The sequence below is a fragment of the Paroedura picta genome, chromosome 7 (genome assembly GCF_049243985.1).
Source record: "Paroedura picta isolate Pp20150507F chromosome 7, Ppicta_v3.0, whole genome shotgun sequence".
NCBI classification, from domain to species: domain Eukaryota; kingdom Metazoa; phylum Chordata; class Lepidosauria; order Squamata; family Gekkonidae; genus Paroedura; species Paroedura picta.
The window spans coordinates 122,617,783-122,644,592 of record NC_135375.1 but is presented as its reverse complement, the minus strand read 5'-3'; the positions used below and the strand labels follow the sequence as shown (position 1 = coordinate 122,644,592).

The 26,810-nt window shown below is 51.2% G+C and overlaps 1 protein-coding gene across 1 annotated transcript in view; it reads left to right on the top strand.

The window, feature by feature from the left end:
- CASQ2 (calsequestrin 2) overlaps positions 1 to 24,867 on the top strand; it is a 31,680-nt gene extending 6,813 nt beyond the window's left edge. The window contains exons 2-11 of the mRNA XM_077346275.1: positions 5,274 to 5,358; positions 11,500 to 11,600; positions 12,993 to 13,104; positions 14,767 to 14,840; positions 15,993 to 16,123; positions 17,270 to 17,315; positions 21,432 to 21,486; positions 22,578 to 22,678; positions 23,634 to 23,708; positions 24,474 to 24,867. Of these exons, the coding sequence (XP_077202390.1) occupies positions 5,274 to 5,358; positions 11,500 to 11,600; positions 12,993 to 13,104; positions 14,767 to 14,840; positions 15,993 to 16,123; positions 17,270 to 17,315; positions 21,432 to 21,486; positions 22,578 to 22,678; positions 23,634 to 23,708; positions 24,474 to 24,632 (939 nt within the window). The 3' untranslated portion in view covers positions 24,633 to 24,867. The remainder of the gene's footprint in view (positions 1 to 5,273; positions 5,359 to 11,499; positions 11,601 to 12,992; positions 13,105 to 14,766; positions 14,841 to 15,992; positions 16,124 to 17,269; positions 17,316 to 21,431; positions 21,487 to 22,577; positions 22,679 to 23,633; positions 23,709 to 24,473) is intronic.
- The last annotated feature ends 1,943 nt before the right edge of the window (positions 24,868 to 26,810 follow it).

The window sequence follows — 26,810 nt, the reverse complement described above, 5'->3', positions numbered from 1 at the left end:
TCAGCCTTTCTCAGTGATCTTCAAAACAATTATCTTCCCCAAAGTATCCTGTTAAAAAAGTAACGGGCTAAAAACAGTCATTTTGATCACAAAGGGTGTCTTCAAAGCATGCAAAAAACAGCTGGCTACTCTGTTCTAATACTCACAAATTGATGCAGGATCCAGCTGAAATCGGCTCCTGCCCCCAAGGCTAAACCGATTGGCCTTCCCCTCCCCCTGCTTTTTAAACACACACACACACACGGTTTAAAATTTGGCGTGGAAAATGCCATAGGACTTCAGTTCTGTGTGGGATTGTTTTCTTTCATGGGCATTCCAAGAGTGAACCATGGAGGAAAAGTCCATATGGAGGCTGGGCCAACGGCTTCTGCCCCAGCCCCAGGCAGTGTGGGTCAGAGACCCCATTAAGGATGATGTGAAATTGGTTTGCCAACTCTGGAGACGTTGAGGATGGAGGCCAGGAAAGGAGTGCTTGGGAAGGGGAGGGACCTCCGCAGATGAAAGGGCTGTGCGGTCCGGTCTCGGGGGCAGGCCGTTCCTCCTGCTCCGTAATCTGGAGGCCAGTTAGGGATCCCAGACACCCCCGGAAGGCAGGTGCAAGAAGCAGCGTGGGGCGGAAATGACATTGAGCTTTGTGCTGGCAAGGACCTTGGCCCATTGCCCACCATTTCTGCCCCTTGTGCTGCTCCCGAGCATCTGGAGAGCCACAGTTGGGCCCTAGGCTCAGGGTGAAAGTGCAGTCCCACACCTAAATGTTTCCTGCTCGGAAAGTGTGTGTGAAGAAGCCAGGCCTCACGGAAATGAATGGAAACCAGCCTCCTAGGGTTGCCAGCTCTGACTGGGACATTCCCGGACATCAGGAAGTGGAGCGTGAGAAGGGGGCTGAGGAAGGGAGTGACCTCGGCTACTTATACTGCCAGACTCCAAAAGCATCCATTCTCTTCAGGGGAACTGATCTCTGTAGTCTGAAGATGAGTTGGAATTCTGGGAGAGTCCCTTGGCCCCACCTGGAGGCTGGCACCCCTGGTCCTCTCCGTTTGTTAAACCGGGTAACTCCAGGCTCAGCTGCAGAGGAAGGTAATCTCTATAATGCCTGCGGAACCCACGCTCCTTATTCCATGCTGTCTCAATCAAAAACAAGAAGGCTCCAAAGGAAGACTCCACTGTGAAACTGCTGAACTAGAATCCATTAAGACATTGAATAACGTACTTTCAAGGCAGTTTTGAAGTATATTTAACTTTTTCGCGCAAGAAAATCCAGCTGCAAAAGGACACTGAAAGTGCATTATTATTTATTATTTATTTTATTTTATTTATTTATATTTTATACCGCCCTTCCCTACAGCTCTAGGCAGTTTACATAAAACATTTTTGAACACTCACATAGAACACTATCAAAATTAATAACAGTATAACAATAACAACAACACATCAACTGGAGCAATTAGAACGGCACTTCAACAATAACTTAACAATTCCTCAGTCGGTTCGTTCCCTCAGTCTGGGGGGCACCTGTAGATGTTATGGGTCAGTCGGCCCCACCAAATGCCTGGTGGAAGAGCTCCTTTTTGCAGGCCCTGCGGAATTGTGGAAGTTCCGGCAGGGCCTTGATCTCTTCGGGGAGCTCATTCCACCAGGTGGGGGCAAAGACTGAAAGGTGTACGGAATGTATTGAAGTGTGTGTGTGTGGGGGGGGGGGGGCTTTCAGCAGTTTCCTCTAGAAAAGGGGTAGTCAAACTGCGGCCCTCCAGATGGCAGGGGATCCTGGGAATTGAAGTCCATGGACATCTGGAGGGCCGCAGTTTGCCCACCCCTGCTCTAGAAGAAATGCAGGCAAAGAATGCCATTCCCTAGCCCTGTGAAACAGTTGTGATTTTGGGGTTGCGTGCTTAGAACTTAATTCCCAGGCACACGTGGGAGGGTGGGGGCATCTAGATCAGGAGTCCCCAACGTGGTGCTCACAAAGAGCTTTTCAAAACGGGAGGGGGCTAGGTGAGCTTTTGCCATCTGATTGGCTGTGCAATTTAATAGGCATCATGTTAAGCCGAGCTTCTGCCTGAAATGTCAAAGAGTAATTGAATTATATATATCCTCACTCCCTGACATTTGAGAGTTGGCTCTGCCATTTTGGGATAAACTCTGCTTCCTGCAGCAGCTGTTTTGCGTTTGTGCCCACCACCCTTTGTCAGAACTCATGAGGTGCCTGTGGGCTCAAAAAGTTTGTAGGGTGTTGGGACTTTTGGGCTAGGCATGGTCCCATGTCCCTTCAGAGAAAGAGAGCTGCAGACTAACAGAGCGTTTTGAAAGCATTCAGTTGTTACTTTCCTTTGTGGATGAGATACAGATCAAGCCTCACAGCGCTTTGAGATTTAAAAGAGAGAAATCTTTACTGGAAAGATTATTTACAAATATATACCATATTTATCTGCTTCAATCTCCTTACTGAAGCAGAATACAAAAGTCTAAAGAGCAGTTACAAAAACAGCACTGCAAGCCTCTAAGACTGGGCTGCAAGCAAACTACTGGAGAGCCAGTTTGGTGTAGTGGTTAGGAGTGCGGACTTCTAATCTGGCATGCTGGGTTTGATTCTGCACTCCCCCACATGCAGCCAGCTGCACTAATAAAACTGTTCTGACCGGGCAGTGATATCAGGGCTCTCTCAGCCTCACCCACCCCACAGGGTGTCTGTTGTGGGGAGAGGAAAGGGAGGGGAGACTGTAAGCTGCTTTGAGCCTCCTTCGGTTAGGGAAAAGCGGCGTATAAGAACCAACTCTTCTTCTTCTTCTTCTTCTTCTTCTACATGCCATACATCAACAGAGAGCCTTAAATGGAGGATGCTGCTCCTTGCTTCTGCAGAGCACACACACTGATCTGCTCCTTCTCTTCCTGAAGAAGCAGGAAGTGTGTGGTACCCCACCTTAAACAAAGGAATCCCCAGGACATGTGCTCAGGGTTTTTCCATTGCAAGCTCCCCTGTGACCACCGGGTGCCACTAGAGAGCACACTGCTACAGCTCAGACACTTAAGAACAGCCCTTCAAGGCTGACTTCACCAAATCACTTGCTGATTGCAATTGTAACAGGGAGCCCCACCCTCGATCTAGATGGTGTGGCTCAGGGGTAGTCAAACTGCGGCCCTCCAGATGTCCATGAACTACAATTCCCAGAAGCCCCTGCCAGCATTCGCTGGCAGGGGCTTCTGGGAATTGTAGTCCATGGACATCTGGAGGGCCGCAGTTTGACTACCCCTGGTGTGGCTGAAGGAGATCTCCCAGAATGACAGGGGCAGTGATCAGTTCCCTGGAGAAAATGGCTGCTTTGGACTCTGCCGAGGTCCCCCTCCGGTTCCACTCCCAAAGTCTCGAGGGAATTTGCTGCCTGGAGCTGGAAACCCAGGGTGGAAGGAGGTGGGCAGATTTTGGCTCTCATTCACCTCCCTTCGCCAAAAAGACCTTGGTCTAAATTTGGCAACTCCAGTTTGGGAAATTCCTGGAAATTTGGGAGTGCAGCCTGCGGAGGGTGGAGTTGGGGGGAGGGAGTTTAGCAGGATATAAAGCCCCAGAGTCCACCCCCCAGGTTTGCTCACAGCACCTTTTCCTTGCACTCTAGTGGAGTGACCGTAGGGTTGCAAAGTTCAGGATGGGAAAAGCCTGAAGATTCCCACCCCCACAAACCAAACACAAACACACAGCCACACAACAGTGTTTTCTCCAGGGGGACTCATCTCTGTTGCCTGGAGATGAATTGTACTTCCAGAAAATTTCCGGGCCCCACCTGGAGGCTGGCAGCTCTAAGGGACAAGCTACACCTGGCCCTTCTCTGCCACCCTGAAAGGCAGAGGAGAACATTTGGTGCACAAACATGGCGACACAAATGGCAGGACATAGAAGATCCCTGCCTTTTTGTAAAACCCATGTTCATCTTCAACCCTGAAAGGAAGAAGAGAAGAAGAGCTGGGTTTCTGTGCCTCACTTTTTACCACCCTAAAGAGTCTCAGAGTTGCTGACAATCACCTTCCCTTCCTCTCCCCACAACAGACACCCTGTGAGGGAAGTGAGGCTGAGAGAGCTCTGAGAGAACGGTGACTGGCCCAAGGTCACCCAGCAAGCTTCATGTATCTCAAAGCAGCTTCCAATTGCCTGCCTTTCCTCTCCCCACAGCAGATGCCCTGTGAGGGAGGTGAGGCTAAGAGCTCTAAGAGAACTAGCCCCCAGTCCCCCAGCAGGCCTCAGGTTTCTCAAAGCAGCTTAGAATGGCCTCCCCTTCCTCTCCACACAACAGACACCCTGTTAGGGTGGTGAGGCTGAGAGCTCTGAGAGAACTGGAAGCAGCCCAAAGTCCCCCAGCTGGCTGCCTGTGGAAGGGGAGTGGGGAGTAATCCAACCCGGTTCTCCAGGTCACAGGCCGTTGCTCTTCACCCCGACCCCAATCCTGCCCTCCAGGAGGGCCTGCCTTTCCCGCAGCCAGACAGGAGTCAGAGGTTTGGGGCAGGCCAGGACACGTCCCCAGCAGCCTCAGAAAGGCCTTGGCAGGTGGCTTGAGTTGCTTCCCTTTTCTCGCTGGTTGACACACCTATTCTTGGAATGAAAGTCCCCAGCAGGCGGGGGGGGGGGAGGGGGAGGCTCCTGGGTTTAGACGGCCAGCCCTGACTCGCTGACAACATTTGCATCCTACTTCTCCAGGCAAAGGATCTGCAGGGAGGTTTAGCATCACTGAGCAGCAGTGGGCTCGTGGGACCCTCTGGGGAGCCACAGTTTGGCCACCGCTGACTAAGCCCTCCAAAGCATCCGCTTCCCCCTGGGGAACTGACCTCCCTCCTGGAGGTGGCCCATGCTGACTCCTGGATCTCCCCATTTCGGTCTGGCTTCAGTCTGGCTACAGTGTCCCCAGCCTCCACGTGAGGCCTAAATGTCTCCTGGAACAAAAAGTAATCTTTAGGTTATGGAGAACAGTTTTCCTGCCCCGCTTCAGTGGGGAGGGCTCTACGCAGGAGAGCCACAGTTTGGCCACCCCTGCTCTATGGTATACCACAGAGTCTAGGAGAAACAAATTCCTAGCATGCTATCACACCCTGCTCCCCAAGTTCCACCCCCACAGGCACATCTGCCAGTTTTTCAGGAATTTCCCCCACTCGGTCAAATAGTAGTCAAATAGCAAGATGCCTTTACCCCCCTGTGGCCTGGTCCGTTGGCTGCATCTGGCCCCTTCTGTCTTCGGAGGGCACAGCTCTGCTAGGTGGGCCCTGGCTGACTTCCCTGTCTCTTTTCCGTTCAGCTCACAGCTCAGGTCCTGGAAGAAAAAGGCGTAGGCTTTGGACTGCTGGATTCCAAGAAAGATGCCAAACTTGCCAAAAAGCTAGGTAAGTGCCATTTCCTCACCACTGGGGAGACTCCAGGTACGCTCTTCAGGGGGGCCAGATCCTGATTACTCTCCCTGGAGCACCATGTGTCTTGCATCTCTGTGGCTCTTCTCCATGGTCCTGAGTGACCCAGAGATGCAGGCCCTGTCAGACCTCCCTGAGTTCCGCAGGGCCTGCAAGGCAGAGCTCTTCCACTAAGCCTGTGGCTGAGGCCAGCGGAACAACCACCATGGCTACCTTAGAAGGCCTTCCTCCGACCGCTACAGTTTTTCCATTGGAGGAAGAGCCACTTCAGTGGAAGGAAGTCTCCTTAAATTCAAGGAAGGCTTCCAACCTGAGCCAAAAGGAAACACCAGATGTGGCACTTTAATAAATAAATCAGAAAAGGGCTGGATCGTTCATTCATGGAAAACAGCTGCAATTGGGAGGTGGGAGGTGGGAGGGGGGGGAGGGGGGGTTGCAGTGCAGATCTTTTGGATGTGGCCCTGTTCCACATCCAGACTAGAATTCGGCACTCTTCAGGATTCACCCCCTGTAAACACACTCCGGAATCCACAGGGGACAAAAAGGGAAACAAAAATTGCTCCTGGAAACAGGTAACGTTTTAGTTGCTGCTGGGTGATTCAGTGCAAATATCTGCCAGAATTCAGGGTTCACCGAATTTTGAAAATCAGAAAAAGAGGGCCTGTTTCCCAACTGGCTACTTCAAATACATGATCACCATGACAAATCTCATTTTAAACATCCCTCCAGTGAGAGCCAGGGTGCACAAAGGTGGGTGTGATGTTCCCGCAGCCCTCCGGCTGTTTAAGGCAAAACCTCTATGAGAGCCAGTGTGGTGTAGTGGGGAAGAGCAGAGGGTTTGATTCCCCATCCCACCCTGTGTCGCCAGCTGGGTGACCTTGGGCTACTCACTGTTCTCCCAGAGCAGTTCTCTTAGAGTTCTCTCAGTCTCACCTATCTCACTGGGCATCTGCTGTTGGAAAAGGTGTTTGTAAACTGCTGTAAACTACTCCTTCGGGTAATGGTGGTATACAAAAAAGAAACTCTTTCATCTCTCGAGGGCCCATTGTCTATACCAGGGGTGGCCAAACCGTAGCTCTCCAAATGTCCATGGACTACAATTCCCATGAGCCCCTGCTACTCCTTACAATCAATTATGGAGGCCCCGTGCTTTGCTGTCAAGCACAAGGAGTCTCAGGAGACGGTGCCCAGTCTGAAGGATGCACTTTCCTGGGAGCCGCGCCAAAAGCACATGTTGAAATTCCTTTCTATTTCCATGGGGCTTGTAACTTTCTGTAGTTTGTGGTCTGCTCCTGGCAGTGGTTAGAATGATTAACTGGATTGCTGTCAGCCCGGTTCTCCCTTCCACCCCATTCGGTTGGCTGTGTTATTATCAACCGCCTGTTTAATCTGTCTAATCTTGCAGTCCTGAAATAGCACAAAGGCACAGTCAAACTTTAAAAATGTCTGTACTGCTTTATGTGAAATATCTGTTTCCGGCCTCTTGGGGTATTGCTTTCAAGGGCAGGGTCCATCGATGCCAATGAAGCTGAGGAACAATTAGGAATAAGCAATAAAAATAAGAACAATTAAGCTCCTATGAATAAGGTCGCTGGGGAAAGAGCCAGATTTGTTTGTAAAGTGCTCCTGAGTTGCATCTGGCTTACAGAGACCCCAGAGATGAACAGGAGGGCTTTCTGTTGGAACTGCAATCAGCAAATAGCCTTGAAGGGCCGTTGTTAAGCTGTTTAAGCAGCTTAGCTGTGCTTGTGTGCTCACTAGTGACACTTAGTGGTCACGCTGGAGTTGCAGTGGAAAATTCCTAAGCACATAGTTGGGATCCCCTTAGAGAAAGATGGGCTACCGTCAGCTTCCTCCTTCTTCAGGAAGAAGCTGTGTGCTTTTGCAGAAGCAAGCTAGAGCAGCTACCATTTAGGTTCTCTGTTCTCTCCATTGGCTGATGTGTGAGCATGTAGTCTGCCTGCAGCCTAGCCATAGAGACTTGCAGTGTGTTTTTGTAAGTCCTCTTTAAGCTTTAGTACTCTGCTTCAGTAAAGAGACTGAAGCAGATGACTATAATATGCATTTGTAAACAATCTTTACAGGTAAAGATTTATCTCTTTTAAACCTCAAAGCACTGTGAATCTGGATCTGTGCCTCATAATCCACAAAGGAAACTATTAACTGCATGCTTTCAAAATGCTGTTACTCTGCAGCTCTGTTTCTTTGGAGGCACTCAAGACCAAGCCTAGTTCAAAAGTCCCAACACTCCCCAATTTTTTTGAGCCCACATGGACCTTTGGAATTCTAACATAGGGTGGTGGGCAGAAACACAAAATGGCTGCTGCAGGAAGGGACGTTGAAAGTTTCATCCATTTACCAGGGTGAGACAGGAGGGGTTACGCACAAGTTTGCTTAGTGGGTACCTTCTTATAACCCACTCTTCACTACCTGAAAGAGTCTCAAAGTGGCTTACAATCGCCTTCCCTTCCTCTTGGCACAACAGGCACCCTGTGCAGTAGGTGGGGCTGAGAGAGCTATGAGAGAACTGTTCTGTGAGAACAGTTCCATCAGGACTGTGACTAGTCCAAGGTCCCCCAGCCAGCTGCATGTGGAGGAGGACTGGGGAATCAAACCCGGATCTCCAGATTAGAATCCCCCGCTCTTAAATCACGACCCCATGCCATGAACGTAATGCTAGAGCAGTAGCCTCAAAGGCAGTTAGTTGCCCAACGTCCGCTGATGCGCTCGGTTTAGCTGCAATTTAGCGGCAGGGTTAGATTTCTCAGGGGTCCGGATTGTGGCACATGCTGCCTGGGTTTGTTGCCGCCTCACTTTGTTGATTTCACACTGCAAGGCCCTCGAAGGATGAGACAGGCTGGAAAATTTAATTACTTAATTAGAGGCACTAATGATGCTATGAAAAATGTGTGTTCGGGGAAGGAAAGCAAGCAAGCAAGCAGCGATAAGGCCGGATGATATGTCAGACCTGACAAAAGGTGTGAGTGAGTCATCTCTGATCCAAAATACCCTGTTCAGGCTGGAGTGGGTGAGAAACGGTCGTGGTTTCATGAACTTCAGGCGGTAAAATTGAGGCTGTCGGGTGGCTGGGTATCACGTTTTCAAAATTTTAAAAGATCTGCTGGATACGGAAGGCAGAAGGAGAGCTCTCTAGTGCGGGTTGGGTTGCCTACGTCAAGGTAGGCCCTGGAGATCTCCCGAACTCTACAAATGGTCCCCAGATGCCAGCAGTCGGTTCCCCTGGAGAAAAGGGCTGCTTCGGAGGAGGAGGGTGGGATCAATGGCATGTCTCCTGCTAAGATCTCTCCTCTCTCCACACCCCACCCTCCCCCAGGTCCCACCACTCAAATCTCCAGGAATTGCCTAACCCAGAGTTGGCAACCTGGGCTGATTCTGCACTCACTTTGTTTATTTCCGTTGTGGATCCTGCTGAATTCAGATCAATTTGAACTCGGGTCTTCCTCTACCCCTCCCCCCATTGAAACAGGAAAGTGTTCTGCACTCGATTGGGGGAGCTCAGAACAGGTGTGGGGGAGAGCCAAGTGCAGCAGGAGGCTCTTTTTTTCTTTTCTTGAATTGGGGGGAGAGGATTGGAGACAGCAGAGGTGGGGGAAAAAATCCAAGAGGCAAATCTCTGCTGAGAGAAGTTAGGGCTTCTGGAGCACAGTCACTTTAAGACAAGGCTTGCACCTGGGAACCAGGGAGTCTTTGAACTGATGCCCTGGCCAATCTGGGAAGACTCCTTTGCTACCAGGCTCAGAGAAGTAAATTAATTCACAAAAAGCAGAAATCTGAACACTTACTGATGGCATTTTTTCAAATATCGGGGGTTATCTCCACTTCTGGATATCATGGGGGAAAGGCAGGATCACTCCGGATCAATCATGCATGTTGCAGAGGAAAAATTTTAAGCGCCCCAAATCAAAATAGAAATCGAATTCAGTGTAGATGGGAGGGATTTATTCGAGCTGGGAGTGGGTAAAAAGCCCCATGCAGACTACACCCTAGTTAGGGGCCAAACTGGGTCTCAGGGGTGCAGTCCACTGCAAAAGCTGCCCAAAGTTTTATAAGGAAAATATACTTCAAGCCCACAGCCCCATTTCTTGTGGTTGCGCCATATATGTATTATTTATTGTATTTCTACACTGCCTCACGTCTGAACCGGAAAAATGGGGACAGCCGAAAGAATTAGGTTGCTTTCCTGTTACATTCACATGCCATGAAGCTCAGGGAGTGGCCAGGAGGGGAAGGTTCTGATCATAGCTCCCATGAGTGTTTTAAAACCAAAAAGTGGAGGTAAGTTCGGTGAGAGAAACAGTGTTGGGCAACCTCCTTGCCATTTTCCATATGCAAATCTCCTTTCCCAGGTCCTCTTTGCCATGGGAGAGGGAGAGGTGACGTATTGGCAGCTGTACCTTTTCCCTTGTGCAGCCAATAGCATCTTGTGGAGAAGGGATTTGGGCTGGGACAACTGCATGGGGGTCACACATGAATGCCCTTAAAGCCCGAGTGGGGAGATGGCAAACCTTTAATCAGTTATGGGAAACACAAGTGTGAATCTCATCTCTGGTCTCACCTTGCAGTTCGTGGGAAGGAACTGGGTATGTATATCATCAGCTATGCCGGTGAGGAAAAAGAAAAGGTGGCTTCAACTGGAGGTTCACGTTCTGGTGTAGGTTCTCGGTTCTGTGAACCTTCTCTGTCAGCATCTCATCATTTTGCTTGTCCTGCTTTCCTGACGGGCTGTTCCTGCTTGCTGCCACCACTGTGGACCTGCAGAAGGGCCTTTTCTGTCGTGGCTCCCAGGCACCTGCATCATATGGTTTTCGGCACCTGGTGAAAAGACCCCTCGTGGCCCAGGCCTTGTGAGATCCTGTTTCCTCTGGGTGCTGTCCTGCCAGGGTGGGAGGGAGGGAGGTTGTGGGGTTGTGTTTCAAATGTTCTTAATGTAATTTAGATTATTTTATTCTTGTGACCTACCCTGGGACCTTTCGGAGGAAGGTGTGGAATATAAATCTTTGTAAATAAAATAAATCATGAACAAGGCACTTCAGAGGGCATATGGCTGGGGGGAGGGGAGGGGAGGGGGAGGGAATGACAGAGGTTTATGCAATTGTGACTGAGGTAGGAAAACTTTTCTTCCTCTCCCAAAACGCTGGGATTTGAGGGCCTCCAATCCAATGAAGCTGGTGGGCAGTAGGCTCAGGATGGACTAAGGACATACTACTTTACAAGCCAAGTCACAGAACTGTGGCATTCATTGCCAGAGGACGGACTGATGGCCACAGACAGAGACAATTTTAAAAGGGTATTAGACAGATTCATGGTAGGCAAGTCTATTGACAGCTACTACCCCAGTTGACTAAAGAGAACCTGCACGTTCAGAGGCAGTAAATCTCCAAATCCCAGCACCAGGCGGAAGAACCAGGGGGAAGCCTCGGCCTCTGCCCCTGTTGCTGGACCTCCAGGTTGGCCACTGTGTGAGGCAGGAGGCTGGACTAGATCCAGCAGGGTTCTGACCCAGCAGGGTTCCTCTCAGGTCCTTAGCAGATCCATGCCTACAAAAACCTCCTTCCCACAGTCCAAACATTCTGAACATTGTGGTAGGCTTTTCACTCCCTCACAAACATCTCAGGTGGTTGTGTTTTTCACACAAAAGTTCAGACTTCATTTCTTCCCTAGTACATGCAGCTGGTCTGCCTGCTAATTTGTGGCATGTTTTCCCAAAATCCTTTGTCAGTAGAAAAAGAGTTGGTTTTCTGTATCCCACTTTTTACTATCTGAAACAATCTCAAAACTATCTTTATCCTCTCTGAAGCAATCTCACTTACCCTTCATCTCCCCATAACAGACACCCTGTGAAGTAGGTGGGGTTGAGCGAGCTCTGAGAGAACTGCCCTGTCAGAACATTTCTAAGAGAACTGTGACTACCCAAAGGCCAGCCAGCTGGCTGCATGTGGAGAAGGAGAGGGGGATCAAACCTGGCTCCCCAGGGGGATCAAACCTGGCTCTTTAACCACGACACCAGGTTGGCTCTCTAGGAGAAACCAGAGCAAAGGCTGAACAAGTTCTCCGCACAGCCACACCACCTCATGTGTCCTGCTGCTTTCTTTCCAGGATTAGATGAAGAGGGAAGCCTCTACGTCTTCAAGGAGGACCACATCATTGAGTTTGATGGGCAGATGGCCGCTGATGTCTTGGTGGAATTCCTCCTGGATGTGAGTGCGTGCCAAGCGGAGCTGGCTTGGGATCGGTTGACTTTTCATATCGAAAAACTACGTCTTCTTATTGCATATCCCCCTTCTTAGGAAAAAAAGGATAATGTCACTTCAATCGCCATACATTTGGAGTCGAGACACTCGTTGTACAATGCCCTGATCAAGGAACAATGATTATTCGTGGGCCTTAATGGGGTCCTGAGGGGGGAAATCGTCGAGTTACTTGATGCGGCTTGTTTAAGACCTGCCATGGTGATAAGTCCTTTCCCCTTTTAGAGGACGCCGTCATCATTTATGGTGTGAGAGCTGTCCCCTTCATCCCTCCTATCTATTCCCCGGACTGTCCTTAGACAGAGCCTTGGAGACGTTAAACCATCAGTCAGATCTTGGGTGGGCTCATAGAGTATGTGCCATGCTGCGTTTTGGAATTTCTTCTTCTTCTTCTTCTTCTTCTTCTTCTTCTTCTTCTTCTTCTTCTTCTTCTATTAACAGAGCCCATAAATTGTACAAGAGTTGTCTAAGCAGGCCAAGAATAGGTTTTCAAAAGGAAATCCAATACAACAGCAGTAAGTCAGTCTCTCAGGAAACCTGTTGAAGCAACGCTGGAGGGCTCCGTCCTCCTGCTTTTATATGTTCACTTCTGGCTCACGCCATGACTGCCTTGACCAGAGTCCCAGGAGCCTCTCAGGGCAGCTTGAGGGCTCTCTACCTCAAGTCCCCCTCCCCATTTCTCAGATTCTTGAGCCATCTGGCCTATTAATGTGATCTGAATGCTATGGCTGCCCTTTTCTGCCCCAGGTGTCTAGCTATAAACTGTGCATACCTTTGACAATAAGGTGATTCATCCTGTAAGATCACGGGCTGTGGGAATAAACAGTGTGAGAAGGGGCTGGCTTCATATCTGCTGCAAACTTTTGTCTTTAGCTTTGGCAACAAAATGTCCTATGTAACCGTTTGTAGTCTCCTCAATAAACTACTGAGCTTCAAGCCAGGACTCTGTTTGCCTTGTTGAGAGAATTTCCATACAACATGACAGGGGGAAGAAAGACGCATCTAACAGCCTATTCCTCATCTGATTGGTCAGCTGCAGCTGCTAGGCACAGAATCGAGCTGTTCTTTCTTAGAGGAGCCACAGCTATATCCAGGGCTGGCCTATTCCACAACAGTGTTGCATTTTCAATGCTGAGAGACATGTAGAGATTGCAGTCAAAATGCGAGAGATAAATAAATCGGGGGGGGGGGGGGGGTCAGGACCTGACTGGAATGTAGGAATACAGCTTAATTTGGCCAGACAACTTCTGGCCAAACATCAAGTAGTAGCCACATTATTTCAGTTGTAAATAAGTTGATCTTGATCAAATCTCTCTCTTTCTCTCTGTTTTTCTGGGACAGTTAATGGAGGATCCGGTGGAGATCATCAACAACAAGCTAGAGCTGCAGGGCTTTGACCACATGGAAGAGGAGATGAAACTCATTGGCTACTTCAAAGGAGAAGACTCAGAACGTGTGTTAATGGATGCTTAGGTCCAGGTGGAATTGGAGGGGGACTGGGAAGGTGGACGCTTCTAAACCAAATTCTGTAGATGGGTGGGCAGAGATCCTTTAAGTAGTTCTTCTCCCACAGGATCCTTGTATTGTGTCCCCTGTGGGTGGAAAAGCACTGGGAGGGGGGATTTTGATCACAAGTGGGTCACCATGTTGGTCTGGAGTAGCAGAAGAAAGCTAGAGTCCGGGGACCAACCAAGACCAACCAAGTTTTATTCAAGGTATAATAAAATCAGAGTCCAGTGGCACCTTTAAGACCAACAAAGATTGGTTCAAGGCGTGAGCTTTCGAGTGCAAGCGACCTTGTCAGTCTCAGCAGGGATGGACCTGAGTGGGGTGGATCACTTGCTGGAAGGAGAGGAAGTAAACAAGTAAAGGAAGGAGAGGAAGTAAACAGTCTGAGGAAGAGTGCTTGCACTCGAAAGCTCACAACTTGAATAAATCTTTGTTGGTCTTAAAGGTGCTACTGGACTCTGATTTAATTGTGCTACTTCAGACCAACACGGCTACTCATTTATTCAAGGTATATGAGTTTTCGTGTGTACGCACCCTTCCTCAGATACAGTGTCATGGAGTGAAAGTCATCAGTTCATGCTTCTAGGCAAAGTGTGAGAACATAGATTAATATACAGCATAATGAAAATGGTTAGCAGATTCCATCCCTCTACACCTGCCTACCTTTGGTGTCTTCCCCTGTCACTTTTAACAATCTGCGCATCCAATCAGAACTCCAGTGGCCAGTCATGAGACCTATTCCGCACCCAAAGGATAATGGACTTTCAATGCACTTTAGAAGTAGATTTTCCTGTTCCGCACAGGAAAATCCAGCTGCCAAAGCACATTGAAAGTGCATTATCCAAGGTGTGCGGAATGGCTGCTGGCCTCCTCCCTGCTTCCTAAGAACACTTTACATGCAACCAGAAAGGTACTGCTGGGGGCCATTGTGCCCACGGGCACTGTGATGGTGACCCATGCTCTAGACTGTTCTCCCTACCTCTGTTTGAAAATGTGTCCCAGAGACTGACTGACCGCTATGCCTTTCTTCCATTTCTTCCCTACCTTACCTTTCCCAGCTAGACCAAATAGGGAGGAGAAACCATTTCTGAACCGCAGGTGTAGGGGAGGGCCACATGTTCGCCCCCCCCCCCCCGTTCAGGACCTTGTCCCTGCTCTTGAGCAGGGGTAGTCAAACTGTGGCCCTCCACATGTCCATGGACTACAATTCCCATGAGCCCCTGCCAGCGAATGCTGGCAGGGGCTCATGGGAATTGTAATCCATGGACATCTGGAGGGCCGCAGTTTGACTACCCCTGCACTTGAGGAAAGAGTGTGCGTGTGTGTGCAGGGGGGGGGTCACTTTCCTGAACTGCAGATCAAGTAGATGAGGGTGGTTTCTGGGGGTGGGGTGGGGTGGGGGGGACTTCCAGATCCCGGCTCCTGGAGAATTCCATTTCTGCTTCCTCTCTGGGGGGAGAGGTGCCCAGTGAGGGCATAGCTGGACCGAGAAAGCCTTTTGTTTCAGAGCAGGAAGGTGCTTCCGGTGTTGCTGCCAGCTGTGGCTGGCTATCTTTGGGCTGAGCCCTGCTTAAGGGTTTGCCCCTTTCCCTTCCTTGCCCCGCAGATTACAAGGCCTTTGAGGAGGCGGCAGAGCACTTCCAGCCCTACGTCAGGTTCTTCGCCACCTTTGACAAAGGGGTAAGCGGCGCCCGGGCCTTTCTTCTTTCCTTATTTTGATTTCATGCAGAGCAACGTAAGCCTTTGGTTTGAGCGGCCCCGTATTTATCCACTCGCGTGAAAAAGCGTCGTTCTTGAAGATGCCTTGGGCGGAATCCGGCCGGCCGTCTGCCGGAGTCCGCACTGTCGAATCAGGCCGGGGGCAGGTCTGTAGGGCAGGGGTAGTCAACCTGTGGTCCTCCATATGTCCATGGACTGCAATTCCCATGAGCCCCTGCCAGCATTTGCTGGCAGGGGCTCATGGGAATTGCAGTCCATGGACATATGGAGGACCACAGGTTGACTACCCCTGCTGTAGGGTACCACGCAAAGGTCTTTCACATGACCCCCCCCAAAAAAGAACAATAAGATCTTCGGACGAAAACCTGCTTAGGATCCCTGACCCAAAGGAGGCGAGACTCAGCTTGATGGGGACCCTGGCCTCGTGCAATGCCTTTCCGGCACTGGCCCCAGACTGGAGGAATGGTCTGCCAAGCGAGATCCGGGAGAACTGACCAAGAGCTGTTCTGCCAGATTGACTGCCAGGAAATGCTGGCCTCACTGCCGAAAACAGAGGGAAGGTCTGCCCGCTAAGATCTGCACCTGAACCCCTCCCAACCTAAATTAGTTGGGGGCAACTGAAACACAATGAATGTTTGTATGTTCTAGACTTTATTGATTGTCTTTTGATTTGGTTAAAGAGCCAGATTCTTTAGCAAGAGACTCTGGAGACTGAACCAAGGTCCTTCTGCAAACCACACAGACGAGCCACAGTCTGTCCGCTGAGGATTATAAAAATAAAAGCCCTGCAACCTTCCCAAAGTCAATTAGACTTTGTTAGTCTTCAGCACAGCAAAGAATGAGGAAATGGGGGAATCAGACAGATGCCACGTTCTGTTGTTATTCGTGAAAGCCATCCGGCATTTCTGTGTCTTGGCTTTTAAGGAGCTAGATTCGAATCCAGGAGCACTTTCGGACCTGGACTCGAAACTGGCATCTCTACATGATGCTTCAGATGTTTTCACGACAACAAATTCCTGTTCAGGTGGGGACAGGGACGTCTCCATCACAATCGCCTCCCAGCACAAGGCCTAACATCTCGTCCCCTGGCCTAACGCCTTTGCTTGCCCCTAGGTGGCCAAGAAGCTGGGCCTGAAGTTGAACGAGGTGGATTTCTACGAGCCCTTTATGGACGACCCCGTCCGGGTTCCCGAAAAGCCGTACACAGAGGAGGAGCTCATTGAGTTTGTGAACGAGCATAAAAGGTATCATGAATGGTTGTCTTCTGAGTAGACCAGGTCATTCCATCGATGTTTTGGTGGCGCCTTCTTCCAGGTAATGTCCAGGGCTAGTTCCAGGTTTTGAGAGGCCATGGGCAGAGACTTCCCATGGCCCCAAACCCCTCCTCAACACCCCAAACCTGGGCCTATTCTGCACACAACAGGGGTAGTCAAACTGCAGCCCTCCAGATGCCCATGGACTACAATTCCCAGGAGCCCCTGCCAGCAAACGCTACACATGGGTGTAGTCCATGGACATCTGGAGGGCCGCAATTTGACGACCCCTGCAATAGATACTATCCACTTTAGTAGTGGATTTTCCTGTTCTGCACAGGACAATCCAGCTGCCAAAGCACATTGGAAGTGCATTATCCTGTGTGTGTGGAATGGGCCCTGCTCTCCCACCTCCATAGGCCTCCTAGCTACCTGTTGGTTCCCCCCCCCCACCTACTTGTGGGCCGTCCCCCTGCCCATATCACCACGGCCTACGGCATTTTCCTTGGTGGAGCTGGAAGCACCATGGAGGCCTAGCAAAAAAGGGGATGGGTGGGGCCAACACCAGTGGGTCCCAATGAAGCTTTGGACCTGCTGCTGCCAGCCCTGCTAGGAGCGAAAGACCAGGAGCGAAAGACCAGGGCATCATCTTGGCATCATTCTCCACCAGCTGCATTTTCCGGAGTGAAGAGAGACGCAGGGATTGGCAACTGCACTCCCCTACAGAGTGACTCCAGCCCAAGCCAGCCGCTGCGTTAAACCACAACGTCTCTGCTTTGGGCTGCCCCGTTGGGCCCCACCATGGGGATCTGGGGATAGCAAGCTCTCTCTTGAGATTTTGTGTAGGCAGCCGGATACATTATCTGCTAACTGGTACACGGGGACAGCCCACCTGCGGGTGGATTCAGGGCTGCTGACAGCTGTTTTGCATGGCCCTGTTTTTCAGGCGAGGGTTGAGCAAAGTTGCTGGGTGCCTCGGGCCTGTCTCCATGCAAATGGCGCTTTCGACATACACACAAAGCAGCTCGGTGGCGAAAGCTACCTCCTCAGTCGAGCGTCTGGCCCTGCAAGTTAGCGGGAACTGCGGGGTCCTCCTTACGGTGGAATAAAAGGGCCCTCTGTGTTTCCCCTTTCCAGAGCCACCCTACGCAAGTTGCGCCCAGAGGACATGTTTGAGACCTGGGTAAGTGGAGATGTGGTACGGATGTGGTACGGCACGGCATGGTTCGGCCCAATCTTGCAATGAGTCTGTGGGTTCGGTAGACGCAGACTCGGAGTTCTTTGAAAACAACGGCTCTTGGTTGAATCCAGACACCAACCAATCACTGAACTACAGGAACTTCTGTACAGTTTGGGCAGCCCACCCAAGAACCTGATGGGTGCTTAATGGGCACAGTTCATTGGCCCATGAGTTTGCACAACTAGAGTCCCTGACGGGTTGCCTTGCAAGCCTTCCTTTGCATTGTGGCCCGTGTGAGCACAACTAGCATTGCATGCATAACCTCTCGGAAACGAAACAATGTCAAAACGCGGAAGGGAGGCATCCCAAGATGTCTCAGCCGAAGAGGGCAACGGCAGACCTCGCTGCGGGGAGCCCCAAGTCGGTCGCAACTCAACGGCCCAAACGGGCAAGTTCAACCTTTCATACAAGACAAAGCATGGGTGGCAATTTTTATTTATTTATTTTTCAATTTTTAGACTCGTGGCAGTTTACAAATACAAAATCAACAAGTACCCCCCCCCTTCCGAATCAAAGATTCAGTCGGCGAAAGGTTTGCATGTTCTTGCCATACAAACTGCAAACTCCCTGCCCGTTTTGGGATGTCTCCCTTCAAAGCAAGCGTGGTGGACACAAAATTCCTCCCCCCCCCCAAGAAAGGAAAAAAGCAACCGGCAAACCACCCCCCACCCCCACAATGTATTTTCCTGTTCCGTTTCGGATATGAATTAACTGTAATTAAAAAAAAACAACAACAAGTACCCCACATTATATATAGACAATATATTGACCACTGGATGAGCAAATCTTGGTGAGCCGTGACTCTCAGAAGCTCCTCCCCTGCCACAAATGTGGTTAATCTTTCAGGTGCCACTGGACTCTTGCACTTGGAGAGCCATGACTCATGAAAAGTCCTCCCCTGCTGCAAACATTGCCAGTCTTTCAGGTGCTCCTGGACTCTTGCTCTGGGCGAGCCATTATCGAGTCCTGGTCCAGTCAGCCACCTTCCCTCTCCCCTTGAGCTCTCGGTCTTTTCAAAACTACTTTTGACTGAGAGAGAGAGAGAGGCAGGGGAAGGTCTGAATGGAATTCCTCCAGCACCGAAAACGTTGTGCTTCATGGTCTGGGCCCAGCGTATCCGGGGGACTGTTCAAGTCCCTCTGCCCTCGCAGAGCTCTCCGCTCGGTGATTCGTGGCCCACGTGAGCTTTGCCTGGCCTCAGCCAGGGTCAGGGCCTTCTTGGTCTTGGCCCCTTCCTGAAGGACGGCTACTCTAGAGCCCTGGGTCCAAATCTCTAGCCATGAAACTCACTGGGGCCTGGTCACAGTCTCTTGTCTTTAAAAAAAACAACAGGTGTGTTGTGAAGATGAAGGGCCAAAGCATAAAACAGGCATGGCCAAACTTCTGGCAGGGGCTTGTGGGCATTCTTTTCCATCGATATCTGGATTGCCACAGCTTGGCCACCCCTGGCATTTTTGAACCTTTGGAATTCTGGTGGACACAGCCACAAAATGGCTGCCACAAGGGACAGAGCCAGCCACAAAATGGCCGCCACAGCTTATGTTCAACTCACACAGTGAAGAGCCATGTGCTGTGATGGGAAATGCTGCCATTTAAAAAATCTGCAGTGAATCAGATCTCCAGTGACCAATTAGAAGCTTTGTGGGCAAATCCCCACCCAGTGTGCCCATTTTCTAAAACCCTCGGTGGGCACCAGGAAAGGGGTTGGCGTGTGTCATGGTGCCCACGGGCACCGCATTGGGGACCCCTGCTGTAGCTGTGGCCCTGAGTCCTCAGGCGAAGGGGCAGGGTGTAAACATGGCAGACCAGTTGCTGGGAGACTTTGAGGGGCAGCCCCCCCCCCTCCAAGCTGAGCGGCAGCATGTGTTTTCCAGGGCTCTGGTAAAAGTCCTCTAGAAGATCCAGGAAAATGAAGCTCTGGGAATCCTCCACTCGGAGCGGAGAGCTTTTGCAGCTTGCTTAATGAGTTATCGACTTTGGTAGTGTGTGTGCACGAAGACAGCTGGAAATTGTCTGGAGGTGGGGGGGGGGAAATAAAGCGAACACCAGCCAGACACACAAACGTACAGTAGACTATTTTGCTCTGACTTTGGTAGTAAATCTGCTCCCGGTGTCCCCGTGAAAATCTGATTCCCCTGCGGAAGGCTCATTCTGGCAATATTGCCCCCCTAAATGATGTTTTCCACTTCATCTTTTAGCTCTTCCTTTTATGGGGGTTCTGTCACTCACGGGCTCAGAGGGGAAGGAAATTAGCATTTAGATGGGATTTCTGTCTCCCCCTCACATTAATAGCAATTGAAACAGAGGGCCAGGATTGGTAGAAGGCCGGGAACATGAGGGCTTTTCATGGTATAATTCCAAGAATGACATTCATCGCAGGTGCACAATAAACCCGGCTGCCACCGAGGATGGCCTTCAGCAAGACAATTTGCGCTGCGCACCGCTACCCATGGCCCCTCTGCTGCCCCTGTGGCTCCGGGGAAGAGAACGACCCCAGCTTCTCAATGCTGCCACCCTCTCACAAGTCCCATTCTCGCCCTGCAGTCAGGGTCACTCTCGGATCTGGTCAGGTTGGAGGCTGCCCTTGCATTCCTTGACAGAAGAAAGGAACAGCATTTGTGGCAGGGCAGGAGCGTCCGTGGCTCGTGGCTCACCCAGAGCAAGAGTCCAGTGGCACCTGAAAGACTAACCACATTTGTGGCAGGGAAGGGGCTTTCGTGAATCACGGCTCACCCAGAGCAAGAGCCCAGTGGCACCTGAAAGAACAATAACATTTGAGGCAGAGGAGGAGTTTACAAGAGTCATGGCTCCCAAAGTCCACTGACATTTGAAAGACTAACAACATTTGTAGAACGGAAGGAGCTTTCATGAGTACTGTGCACAAAGAGCAAGAATCCAGTGGGTCCTGAAAGACTAACCACATTTGTGGCAGGGAAGGAGCTTTCGTGAGTCACGCCTCACAAAGAGTAAGAGTCCAGTGGCACCTGAAAGACTAACCACATTTGTGGCAGGGAAGGAGCTTTCGTGAGTCACAGCTCACCAAGATTTGGTTACCCAGCTCACAAAGAGCAGGAACCCAGGAGCAGTTGAAAGACTAACAATATTTGTGAGTCACGACACACTTCAGACTCACAGACTTCAGACTCACAGATCACCACAGCTACCCCTTGTGGTTTAACCTTAGCGCCTTATGAATTGTTCAAGACGGAGTACTCAGAAGTTGGGCTTTTTTATTTTAAGCAGCAAAAAATAAAACTCTTGCTTCCAAAAACTAAATAAAAAGGTGCCGAGCTCAGAGGTGGGGGTGGAGCTGAGCCGGGAGCAGCCAAGATGGTTCCCGTCCTTCACCTCATGCGGCCCAGCCATTCACAAATGCCCTGCCAAAGAACTGATATTCTCTGCCTGCCCAGGACAATGGCTTGTGATGCCCTCAGAGGCCACTGGGGGTCAAGCGAAAAGCTCGCATAAACATGGAGCATATTACCAATGTGCCAGGGCATTTTAGAAAAATTTTAAAGGCTGCCGGACTGGGGCACAGGATTGATCCTAAGCAGGACAAAAATGGCATCTGGGAATTGTTGGTGGTGGTGTTGGTGGCGGTGTTGTCGGTGTTGTTGTTGTTGTTGTTGTTGTTACTCACCTCCCTCTGAAGGCTCAAGGCGAGTTACAACATTAATAAAACCCCAATAAATTCCCCATAAACAGACATAAAAACAACAGTGCAAATATACTCACATACTCTCTTGGGGATAAGATGTGGGGTAAAACACAACTCCTACTAACAACCATCCCTGAAAAACAATGTAGTGAAATATAGACATCTCCTAGAGTTGTCAACCTCCAGGTGGGGCCTGGAGACCACCGAACTGATCTCCAGAAGAGATGGCTGCATTGGGATTGGACCCCACTGAAGTCTAAGGTTGCCAGGTCCCACCAACTACCAGCAAGGGATGTGGGGGGGGGTGTCAATGAGTGTCATCTGGTTCTCCTTCCTCACTCCCAGAGGCCTCTTCTCCATCTCTTTGCGCTCAGCAGGAACATTTTCTTGTTTGTGAACAGGAGGATGACATGGACGGAATTCACATTGTGGCATTTGCCGAAGAAGACGACCCAGGTACAAGACGTCCGCCAGTGGCTCTTAGCCAAAATGTACGGAGGGATCTGGGGCAGTGATGCTTTGGATTCTTGGTGGTTGGGGGGCCACAGTGGGAGGGCTTCTGGAGTGGTGGCCGCACTGGTGGACCTCCTGAGGGCCCCTGGGATTTGGCCCCTGTGTGACACGGAGTGTTGGCCTGGAGGGGCCACTGGCCTGGCCCAACAGGGTTTCTTTTATGTTCCTACACAGCAGAACAGCTCTGTCTTGCGAGTCCAAAGGCAATGATTTCCTAGGCAGAGCGTTCCACCAGGCCGGGGCTCGGGCCAAAAAGGCCTTGGCCCTGGTTGAGGCCAGTTTGACCTCCTTTGGACCAGGGATCCCGAGCCAGCTTTGTACAAAGTGCCAGCAGTGGGTTCCCCCAGGCTATAATCCACCCCAGTTACCACTTGATTGATGGACTGGTTGTCTGGCGTGTGCGTGGTGTAGCCACAGGATCCGAGGTCTGTCTGGGAGCCAGGCAAGAGACACAGGGAGGCAGCTGGCCAGAGCCAGCCTCAGGGTCATGACCCCCCTGGTGTTCCCTGGAGCGGTGGTCCCCAACCACCGGGCAGCTGCCCAGTGCTGGGCTGCGAAGGCCCTGGCACTGGGCCGCGGCTCCCTATGCGCATTTGCGCCATGCGCGACCGCAAACACGCATTCACAGCACTCCCGCACATGCATGGCATGTGCGGCCAGGCAATCGCCCTCCCCGCCGCCGCTGTTCCACAGCCTAGAAAAAGTTGGGGACCACGGCCCTGGAGGAACTGCGACCCCAATCCCTGGGGTCTGCCATCCAAATGCTATCCGGGGCCTGCCGGGCTTAGCTTCCGAGATCTGAAGGGGTCAGACTTGGCTCAGTCAGCCATCGGACTGTGGAAAGGGGCAGGCCAAGTCGTGGGGCAGAAGAAGACAGGCTCGCCGACTCCTGGGAAGGTGTGTGGGGGATCCCTCCTCCCCTCCTGGCAGTGCGGTTTCCCGGAAGCCGCCCTGCTCGCCCTCCCTGGCCGTGGGAAACGCAGAGTGTTGGTCGTGTGGAGTATTTGTCGTCCATCGGTGTGTTCCCCTTGCAGACGGCTTTGAATTCCTGGAGACGGTGAAGCAGGTGGCCAAAGACAACACAAACAACCCCGACCTGAGCATTGTGTGGATCGACCCCGATGATTTCCCGCTGGTGAGTGGCCGAGGCCCTTGGCGGCTTGTCTCTTTGTGCCACACGGAACAACGTCCAAGGAAGGGCAGCGCCATCCTTCCCTCTCCCGCCTTTCCGAAGGCCCCTCAGGCTGAAGCCGCCTGTGAGGCCGATTTCTGGGTCCCAGAAGGCCCCAATCTCTCTAGGGAGAGCCTTCCGCCAGGCTGGGGCCGGGACTGAAAAAGCCCTAGTCGTGGGCCCCAAGCAGATTTGGATTGTTCCATCTAATGATTTTGGAAGGGGGGGCACTAGGGAAAGAGATGGTCCTGTACAGAGCTGAGGGCCCTGGCTGGGGTCTAATGCTGCTGTGTCCCCCCTCTGAAGCAACCTGATATCCCCCCCCCCAGGTAGGGCTATAAAGCCATTTACCATCTCCATGTTCTTCAGTTTTGGGCACCCCAGTTGAAGAGGGATGTAGAGAAACTGGAGCGTGTCCAGAGGAGGGCAACAAAGAGGGTGAGGGGTTTGGAGATCAAGACGTATGAGGAAAGGTTGGGGGAGCTTGGTCTGTTGAGCCTGGAGAGGAGACGACTGAGAGGGAATCTGATAACCATCTTCAAGTATTTAAAAGTCTGCCGTGTAGAGGATGGAGCAGAGTTGTTCTCTCTTGCCCCAGAAGGATGGACCAGAACCAAGGGGATGAAATTAATGCAAAAGAAATTCCATCTAAACCTCCGGAAGAAGTTCCTGACAGTTAGAGCGGTTCTTCAGTGGAACAGGCTTCCTTGGGAGGTGGTGGGTTCTCTCATCTTTGGAAATTTTTAAACAGAGGCTGGAGAGCCATCTGACGGAGAGGCTGATTCTTTGAAGGCTTAAGGGGGTGGCAGGTGACAGTGGACAGTGGATGAGCGAGAGGGTTGTGAGTGTCCTGCATAGTGCAGGGGGTTGGACTAGATGGCCCTTCCAACTATGATTCCATGTTTCTTTGCTCCTGTAGTTGATCACCTACTGGGAAAAGACCTTCAAGGTAGACCTTTTCAAGCCACAGATCGGCGTGGTCAACGTCACAGACGTGAGTAGCCCTTCCCTGAGCCATCGAGATCATTAGAGCAAGAAGCAACCAGTCAATAGCGTGTCCAAATTAAAAACAACAGGCTATTAGGATAATTCTATTAGGATAATGACAGTTTGCAGCGGCTGTCAAACCAAAGATGTTTTCAATCAGTTAAGCGGGGAGGGGGACGGGACGGGGGCCAACAACAGCTGAGGACAGCCCATAGAGCATTTCCCTTGGGTGCCTGAGACTCAACAAATGGACCAACATGGCTGAGAAGCTTTTGGCTTGTCCGCAGTCCAGAATTGGGGATCACTTGCACCTCCCCAAGCAATCCCTTTTCCCAGAAATCCTTGTGCTTAAAAAAAAATATATAGAACTCTGTGATTGGGGCAGACCAAAAATGGATCCGCAGGCATGAAATTCTCCCCCCTCCCCAGTTCCATTGCTGCAGGGCTGATTCCACGGTTTTTTGGGACCTCCTCCCCCCTTCTTTTCTGCCTTTCACCAGGCAGTCATGCTCTCTCACCTCCCCTTCCCCTGCTTCTTTGCTCACAAAGACAGCCACAACCCCCCGAAAGCCTTTTCCGAGGGGGGACCAGGCAGGGAGCCTGGGGGGTGGAGCGGTAGGAAGGGAGTGGGTATGGGGGTGCAGCAGCAGTGGGGCCCTGCCAGAAATCTTGGAGCCCAGCAGTTACCCCACGAGTCTGGCAATGTCGTCCCCACGCTGCTGAATGTAGAGAAGGTTCTCCACCCGTTTTCTTGAGGGACTTTGTCTTTCAGGCTGACAGTATCTGGATGGACATCACTGACGACGACGACCTTCCGACGCCTGAGGAGCTCGAGGATTGGATCGAAGACGTTCTCGCTGGGAAGATCAATACCGAAGACGACGATCTGGATGACGACGAGGATGAGGACGACGATGACGATGATGACTAGGAAGAGTTCTCCACAGTTGGTCTTTGGACAGTACACCCTGAAGAGAAGGAAGGCCTCCATTGTCCGTGGGGACTTCTGAAGTCTGTTTCTGTGGGTCGTTAAGGACTCATTGCCCCGGGTCCTTTCCTTTCTTTCCCCCAAGTTCTCCTTTTTCTGGCCGCCATAAAGCGTTTGCCAAGCATACGGTATACTGGGATGAATAAAAAATTGGAGACAGCTATATCTGTCTGAAATACTTTCCCTTCGGGTCTCCTTATTGGCGAGGACGAGAGAAAGAGATCGGCCCTTTCACAGAACCACACCTGTGCCAAATGGGGCTTTTCAAGGAGGCAGGAGCGCCTTCTACAGATCAGAGGGAGCCCCATACCGAATCAGAGCAGAACACCTGCTTGGCTGGCCAAAACAATCCCCTCGCAGACCAGGGCAGGTAACCACTGGACAGGTGTGCATGTTTTGTGCATTCCGGGGCACTTCCTGCAGTTTCTAATCACCTGCTATTGCTAGCCACATTGAGTGGCCTTAACTATCACGAGCCTCAAATCCGATTTTGGAGATCACGTGTCAGAGAGCAATATCTGCTGCAACTCCACCCCCAGTGGGTGAATTAGGGCCAACCTAAATGTGAATGATTTTACAAAGGTGAGGACAGCCCCCCTCCCATCCAAGAAAAGTGTGTATCCAACCTTTGCTTGAAGACTGCCAGTGAGGAGGAGTTCACCACCTCCTTAGGCAGCCTATTCCACTGCTGAACTACTCTGACTGTGAAAAACTTTTTCCTGATATCTAGCCTGTATCGTTGTACTTGAAGTTTAAACCCATTGCTGTGTGTCCTCTCCTCTGCAGCCAACTGAAACAGCATCCTGCCCTCCTCCAAGTGACAACCTTTCAAATACTTAAAGAGGGCTATCATGTCCCCTCTCAACCTCCTTTTCTCCAGGCTGAACATTCCCAAGTCCCTCGACCTATCTTCATAGGGCTTGGTCCCTTGGCCCCAGATCATCCTTGTCACTCTCCTCTGTACCCTTTCAATTTTATCTACGTCCTTCTTGAAGTGAGGCCTCCAGAATTGCACACATAGGTGACAATCCTTAATAGGAAGTGATCTCTCCTTGCAGGTGGCAGGGCCAACTCCTGGCAGGGCCAACTGAGAACTGAGTTTGTGGGGCCTGGAGGCAGGAAGGGAAAGCTTGTGGTGCCACCCAGAGAGTGACCATTAGGGGGTGGAGAGGTCAGCCAGATTCTGCCTTGGCCTGAAAGACAGCCAAGAGAGAAACAGGCAGGAGACCCCTCTTGTCCAACAGACACAAGGAACGTGTAAATTGGGCCCCAGATTGACTAGGGGGACTTTGTTCCAGCTCATAGTTGGGATCTCAAAAACACACACCCACACCCAAAATCAAGAGCTACATCTGAGTTCAGTGGCAGCTTAGGGACCAACAAGATTTCCATGATTTAAACTTTCCACTCAAAGCTCCCTTTTCTCGGGAGTTTTGAGATTAAAGCAGAAATTTGGAGAAGCAAAGAACTTCTGGACGAAATATAGATCTCAGTAAAACGGCCAAAGCAAAAATCCAGGAATTGAGTGGGCGTGGGTGTGGGTGTGTGTGGGGGGGCTCATTCTACCCATTTGTACTCAGTGATGCTCCTACTGTACTTGGTGCCGGGGCAAGCCCTGGGCAGGGCTTGGTGACATGGGGGCAGGGTTTCTTCAGAGAAACACCCACTTGCATACTGTCCTCTTCAGTGCCCGAAGTCCTGCTGCCAGCACCTAGGGTAGCAGCAGTCGGGCTGGCCGCCTCAGGCCATGAGTCCATTGGCTTGTCCCTGCCCTTGGCAAGGTGAGACTGGCGGTCATCATGGGAGGGGCCCACACCAAGGCCTGCACCAGAGGAAAGACCGTGGGGAGTGTGCCAGGAGGCCATTGGGCATCACGCCATTGCAAGCACCCACTAAGCCCAGCCTCAGGTCCGCGGCATCCAAGAGCTGGGCTGCCTTTGACTGCCGAGCTGTCCTCTGCCCATTGGGGCGGGTGTCAGGGGTGCGGGCCAGTCAGGATATGCAGCACCTACTGCCTGGGGGAGCTTAACGGGGCCAAGTGCAACCCCATCAGGCAGGGGTAGTCAAACTGCGGCCCTCCAGATGTCCATGGACTACAATTCCCATGAGCCCCTGCCAGCG